Here is a 6,922-nt window from a genome sequence, read left to right on the forward strand (position 1 = left end):
GCTGCCTTACAGCTTCCTTCTTCCAGTGCAGGTGTCAAGGTCCTTAACCTGCCCAGACTTTGGGTCAAGTTACTGCAAGTTCTGGGAAGACTCAGATTCTTAACTTCATGACCTCAGCTCAAGGGATGCTCCATTTTATGCCCCCCACCCCGTCCTGTGACCAATGTCATGTGATCCCAGGGCTGCAAGGTTTCAGGGGAGAGAATCCAGCCGTGGCCCTGTGTCCTGGGGCCCAGCAGCTGGGACAGTGGCGGCGCAGGCTGAGCCTCCGCACAGCCTGCCGGGGTTTGGGCTTCTTCCCCATCACGCCCTCCTAGTTGCCCTAGTGACTGTGTGACCCCTCTCCCCCTGCACCGCCTGCTGCTGCCAGGGCCAGCTGTATAAATAGAGGCGAGGAGCAGCTGGGCTCTCTTGGCAGTCACCATGAGGGCGCTGGTCCTGCTCGGCTGCCTCCTGGCCTCGCTCCTGCTCCCAGGACAAGCAGGTAGGGCCCTCCCAGCATGACCCAGCCCAGATTGCACCCTCATGCTTCTTCTGTGGTTTTCTGTCTACCGTGGGTAGGGTAGGGAGTCAGGACTGACGGCAAACCCCAGCTCCTGGCTGGTGTCACTGTTCTCACCCTTCTCTTTTCCCTGGTCCTGGGGCCTCGGAGAAAGAGCTGGGTGCTGGAGAGGAGGAGTGCCGTTGTGGGGCTCTTGGGGAGTCCAGAGGAAGCGGGAACAGCAAACAGCTGAGGCCTGAGCCGGGGTCAGAGAGGAGTCCGGCCAGTAGATGTGGGAAAGAGGGGCCCCTAAAGTCAAGACTGAGGAGCCTCTGAGATGGACAAAATAGCACAGTCTGGGAGCTGGAGGTCGTTGAGGTGACTCTCCCACCTGGTCGGAGATAAGGCGGAGGCCCCACTCCTTCAAGAGACCTGGGTTTGCGTGATCGAGGATAGATGGGGGACACAGTGGGCAAAGGTGGGGACCGTTTTGGGAGCAGTGAGATAGAGTTGGTTTGGGATAAGATCGGAAATAGTGTTGGCGGTAGGGCTGGAAACAGAATTGGATGCAATTCAGAAGAGGAACGGGCCTGTTCTGGAGTAGAGCCTCTGCTGCTGGTGGGGGCTTCCATCAGAAAAGGGGCTCAGCTCTACATGCCTGGGCTTCCCTTTGACATCTCAGCACTTTGGGTAGCAGAGGTAGTGGCTTGGGTTGCAGCATGGGGGTTATCTATAGGCTGTGGAGGGGATGCCAGATCGTTTTTGCCACCTCTTTTGTTCCTAAGGTTCCTGAGGCCTGGTTTCCCTCAGGAATGCTTGTAGGGAGGTGCTCTGGAGATCCCCCTAGGATCTGGACTCCCCACCATGTCTTTTCATGACTCGGCAGTCTTCCCCCAGCCGGGCTTTGAGCCTAGGTTTGTTCCTGGGACTGTGGAGGCCTGGAATCCAGCCTCTCAGGTCTTTGAGGTTGGATAGGGGATTGCAAGGGCACAGTCCCAGCAAGGAGAGCAGGCGGTGGGTGGGAACAAAAGCTATTCCTCAGGGACTGGAGATGTAAGGTGGGGGGCTCCAGCCACTGCATTTGCTGCTGGGCCCTGCCCTTGTCTGTCCTTGAGTTAATTTGGGCTCTGCGGGGCTGCAGCAGCTCGAGTGCTGAGTATTCCAGGCGGCTGTCAGGCAGCTAAGTATGGAAACAACCGCGTAATTGGATCCCGAGCCCCAAGCCTCTGCCACCCTTTCCCTTTGTGGCCTCTCCTCTGCTGCAGCCCAGCCCCAGCTGCCCGGCTTCTGCACACTGGGCCCCAAGAATTTTTGGCCTTTTAGGGACATCCTTTGTCTTTCCTCCCACTGAAGGAACTGGCTATGTGGAATGTTCTGCAGGCCTTGCTGGGGCCTTTTGCCATGGAGAAAGGAGGCAGGCAGGTGCTTGTGCAAAGGTCCCTACTCTGCTGTCTTTCCTTCCTGGGTCCCACCGTGTGCGTCTGCCCCTGGCCCAACCTCCAGTGTAGAAGCTTCCCTCTGTCCCTGCTCAGCGCTTAGGCTGTGGGTTTCATCCACTGTGGGGATTTTATCAGACTGTGCCCCACTGTGCACTGTATACTCCAGAAGAGGCTTCCTCCCGCATCCACCAGCAGGTTCTCACCCACACGGTAGCTTCCTCACGCCCCCATCATGACAGTCCTTCCTAGTGGGTGATTCCCCCCGAGAATTGTGCCACTCTTGTAAATACCACTCCACCCAAAAGTCACATCTTGGCTCCTGACCTCCTTCCCTCACCTGTCCGCTGTGTGCTAACTTCCCTCCCCATTTTACTTGCTCCTCAGCTAGGTGGCGGCGGATATTCCCCCTCACCACCCTCACCTGCTTCCTAGGACGGAGACCCCACAGAGCTTCTCCTCTGTGCCTTCCCCCTTGTTGCTCTTATGCTGCTCTGGACTGGGGTGATGGGCCTGCAGCCCTTCTTGGTTCCCTGTGAGGAGACAAGCGCTCCCCTCTCACCGACCACTGGTCACCTGTGTCCATGCCAGGACGGGGAAGGAGCAGCCAGGTGGGGGCCTTCCTGGTCTCCACCTCTCCACCTGCTGCCCACAGGCCTTTGTACCCACCGGGACCTCCTCTTTGGGAGTCCTGGCTTGGGGTTACTCCTCCTTAAGAGCAGTGGGAAAGGCCCCTAGCAGTGGTTCAATCAGTCTGCCCACCATCCAGGGAAGGGAAGGAAGCCTAGAGAAATGGGGAGACTTTTCCAAGGTTAGACAGTGAGTCAGTGACAGGCATATCCACGGCCAGGGTCCTCTCCTTTCCTCAACCTGCCTATACTCCCGAGCTCCTCTCTGCCTGTAGGGTGAGTGTGAAAGAGGGTGAAGGAGTGCAGTGGATAAGGCCGTCCTGGGGGAGCTTCCCTAGTTTTCAGGGCAAAGGCTTTTGGTCTCCCTGGAGAGTGGGAGGCTGCTGACAAAGCATTTCATTGGGTTTAAGCCATTGGTGTTTATTGCTAAAGGCAGAATTCAAGACCTTTTTGCTTCCTATTGTCCCTCCTGTTGCTTGATATGGAGATTGGGGATCTGGGGTTTCCTGTCCATCCTTCATTCTTCCTTCCTGTCCAGCCCAGCCCTAGTTTCAGATGCCCATCTCCCCTGGCCCCACCTAGCCACCCCAATGGGGAGGGGCTGGTGCATGCTGGGGCTGCTCCTCTGTGAGCACCCACGGCTCAGTGCCCACCATGTGAGACAAGGGTGCAGAGTCATGGTCAGGAAGCCCCTTCCCTGCCCCTTTCTCTCCCACCCCAGGCTGGTTATTTCTAGAAAGAGGCCAGTGCTCCAGTTTCCTCAACAGAGAAGCCCAGCTGCTAGGATCCACTGTGGGAGGGCTGCTGAGAAAATGTAGCAGTCTCAGGGGTCTTGGGGAGAGAATAGAGCCCAGAAGCCTTTTCAGTCCCTGGAGCCGTGTCCCCACAACTGGTTCCTTCACTCCTCATTTGGTGTGGCCAGGTGAGCCCATAGGGGACATCTGGTCCCACAGTGAGTCTGGAGCACACTAGACTGGGCTGTGCTAATGAACAAATCTCTCAAAAAAGTGACACTTTGGCCAGACACAGTGGTTCACACCTGTAATCCCAGCACTTTGGGAAGCCAAGGTGGAAGGATCGCCTGAAGCTAAGAGTTTGAGACCAGTCTGCACAACATAGTGAGACCCTCTCTTTTTTTTTTTTTGAGACAGAGTCTTGCTCTGTCGCCAGGCACCAGGCTGGAGTGCAGAGGCGCTATCTCGGCTCACCACAACCTCCGCCTCCCGGGCAAAAGCCTCAGCCTCCTGAGTAGCTGGGACTACAGGCGCCTGCCACCACGCCCAGCTAATTTTTGTATTTTAGTAGAGATGGGGTTTCACTATGTTGGCCAGGATGGTCTCGATTGAGACTGTGTCTTTAAAAAAAACCCAAAAAACAAAAAATGAGCTGAGTGTAGGGGTGCATGCCTGTGGTCCCAGCTACTTGAGAGGCTGAGGTGGGAGGATCACATGAACCCGGGAGGTCAAGACTGCAGTGAGTCGTGATTGCACCATTGCACTCCAGCCTTGGTGACAGAATGAGACCTTGTCTCAAAAAAAAAAAAAAAAAAAGGTCACCTGGTGTGGTGGCCTATAGAACTGCTGTTTAGGTACTGCTGGTTTTGTCCCACATCCGGGTATTACAGTAAAGATCAAACAGTAAGTTCATGGCAGGCCAGAGCTGGAATTCAGGCCTCTCCACTCCTTGGCCAGTGCTTCTACCCACTTATCCCCCAGATGGAGGTCCAGATGAGGCTGGTAGCATCCAGCTGGCCCTCTGGTGCCTACTTGGGTGTAGTGGGCTGGGGAGAGTCAGCCTATGGACACAGGAAGAGGACAGCTGCTTCCGCTCTCTGTCCTGGCCTCCAGGGCTAAGGACAGGGCTAGGCCTTGTGCTTCCTGACTGGAACGAGGCGGGCGGCCGGGGGAGTGGGGTGCTGGGAGGGCCATGGTTGTGGGATAGAGTGCCCGGGCTTAGCTCTTTCTCTGGGCATATGCCCTGCTTCCAACCCAAATCCATGCCTCATCACAGCACAACTCCTTACCTGTAAATATTGCTCATGTGTGCAAAGCCCTCTTGTTCAGACAACTCACTGCGTTCCATCATTTTTGAACCTATCCCGAGTTTACTGCGTCCCTGCTATTTTTTAGGTATGATACTAACAGAATTGAGAAAGGCATTTTGTCCTCAGCGCTTACAGTTCAGCAGGGGAGAGGAGGCCTCCTCTGCCTTGCATGTAGCTGAATCTGGTCAAATGGGACATGCCACAGTGTCATTGGAGAGGCACAGGAAAAGGTGGAGACAGGGTAGAGATTATCTGGAGCTGAGTGGATCAGGAAAGGTTTTACAGATGAGGGAATATTTGAGCTAGGCCTTAAAGCAGGATTCAGAGCAGAAGGATGGCAGGAAGGGAATTCTGAGTTGAGGGAACAGGATGAGGAAACTTAAGGAGCCAGAGCAATGGGGCTGTGGTGAGACCCAGGAAAGGAGAGCATTGTTCTGTCTTGTATGAAGGCAGACAGATGAAGTGGGGGTGGTGGGACGTGTTTGGAAGGCAAGGTTAGGGCTGAAAGTGTGAAGGACCTTGTTAGGTGGAGCAGGGCTTTGCTCAGTGGGCAGTGGGTCACCACCGAGGGCTCAGGGAAGATCCATCTGGCAGTTGTTGGTAGGAAGAGTAGGGTGAGGGGAGACTGATTAGTGAGCCATGCCAGAGAGGCAGGTGAGGGAGTGTGAACATGGGCGAGGGGACAGGAGTGGAGAGAAGGGGTAGACCCAGTTGGTAGCTGGTGTAGAATCTCTGGACTTCCCAGCCTGGGAGCCAGGCCAGGGCAGGGAACCCTTACAGGTTTGGTTGAGGTCAATGGGACAATGATCTTGCTAGAAAAGTAGACTGGGGGCCGGGCGCGGTGGCTCACGCCTGTAATCCCAGCACTGGGAGGCCGAGGCGGGCGGATCCCTTGAGGTCAGGAGTCCAAGACCAGCTTGACCAACATGGTGAAACCTCGTCTTTAAAAAAAAAAAAAAATTAAAAAAAGAAAAGAAAAGTAGACTGGGAACATAAGAGAGAGGAACAGATTTTAAGAGTTTAGTTTGGGGCTGGATGAAGTGGCTCAAACCTGTAACACTTGTAATCCCAGCACTTTCGGAGGCAGAGGTAGAAGGATGGCTTGAGTCCAAGAGTTTGAGACCAGCCTGGGCAACATAGTGAGACCCCATCTCTGAAAAAATGCTGGATGCAGTGGCTCATGCCTGTAATCGCAGCACTTTGGGAGGCCGAGGGTTGGATTGCCTGAGCTCAGGAGTTCGTGACCAGCCTGGGAAACATGGTGAAACCCTGTCTCCACTTAAAAAAACACAAAAAATTAGCTGGGTGTGGCAGCGTGCGACTGTAGTCCTAGCTACTTGGGAGGCTGAGGCAAGAGAATTGCCTGAACCTGGAGGCCGAGGTTGCAGTGAGCCAAGGTTGCGCCACTGCACTCCAGCCTGGGCGACAGAGAAAGACTCCGTCTCAAACCAAAAAAAAAAAGAGAAAAATGAACTGGGCATGGTGGTGGGTACTTGTAGTCCCAGCTACGTGGGAGGTTGAGGCAGGAGGATTGCGGGAGCTCAGTAGGCTGAGGCTACAGTGAGCTGTGATTGCACAGCTCAACCTGGGCAACAGAGTGAGACCCTGTCTCAAAAAAAAAAAAAAAGTTCCGTTTGGGTCATTATGAAGATTGGCTACTGGTCAGCCATCTGGATGGAGATGGCAGGGGTTAGAAAGGCAGGGCTGGAGCTTAGGAGGGAAGTCAGATTGGGGCATTTAGGAGTGAGATTCATTTACATAAAGATGAGAGGGAGGCTCTGAGGTCACCCAGGTAGCTATAACAGGGAGAGACAAAGAAGAAATTTAAGGACCAGTCCTTGATGAACGCTGAGTTTGAGGAGTAGGAAGAGGAAGAAGAGAAATGAATTTCGGAAAGATAGGAAGGGATCCAGGAAGAGACAGGATTAACTATCACAGAGATGCCGAGGTAGAGGAGGTGTTGCATCTGACAACAGGAGGTGACTGACCAATGAGGAGGGTTTGAGGGTATTTAGTGAGGATGAGGAGGCAACATCTTTAGACATAGAAACTCTTAAAAATTAAGTTTGGGAGAAATAAAGGCCAGCAACAGTAACTTACAAGCATATGGGTTTGTAGAGGTAGAGAATTTTTTTTCTTTACCTTTTTATTTACTTATTTTAGACAGGGTCTCACTCTGTTGTGCAGGCTGGAGGGCAGTGGTATGATCAAGGCTCACTGCAATCTTCACCTCCTGGGCTCAAGCAATCCTCCCACCTCAGCCTCCTGAGGAGCTGGGACTACACTATGCCGGGCTAATTTTTTTTTTTTTTTTTTTTTTCTTATTGATTGT

General features: G+C 53.8%; 1 protein-coding gene across 1 annotated transcript in view; it reads left to right on the forward strand.

Moving 5' to 3' along the window:
• Positions 1-237: 237 nt before the first annotated feature.
• SRL (sarcalumenin) overlaps positions 238-6,922 on the forward strand; it is a 50,089-nt gene continuing 43,404 nt past the window's right edge. The window contains exon 1 of the mRNA XM_037729911.1: positions 238-484. Within this exon, the coding sequence (XP_037585839.1) occupies positions 424-484 (61 nt within the window). The 5' untranslated portion in view covers positions 238-423. The remainder of the gene's footprint in view (positions 485-6,922) is intronic.

This window comes from Cebus imitator, unplaced genomic scaffold, assembly GCF_001604975.1.
Source record: "Cebus imitator isolate Cc_AM_T3 unplaced genomic scaffold, Cebus_imitator-1.0 Scaffold322, whole genome shotgun sequence".
Lineage (NCBI taxonomy): Eukaryota > Metazoa > Chordata > Mammalia > Primates > Cebidae > Cebus > Cebus imitator.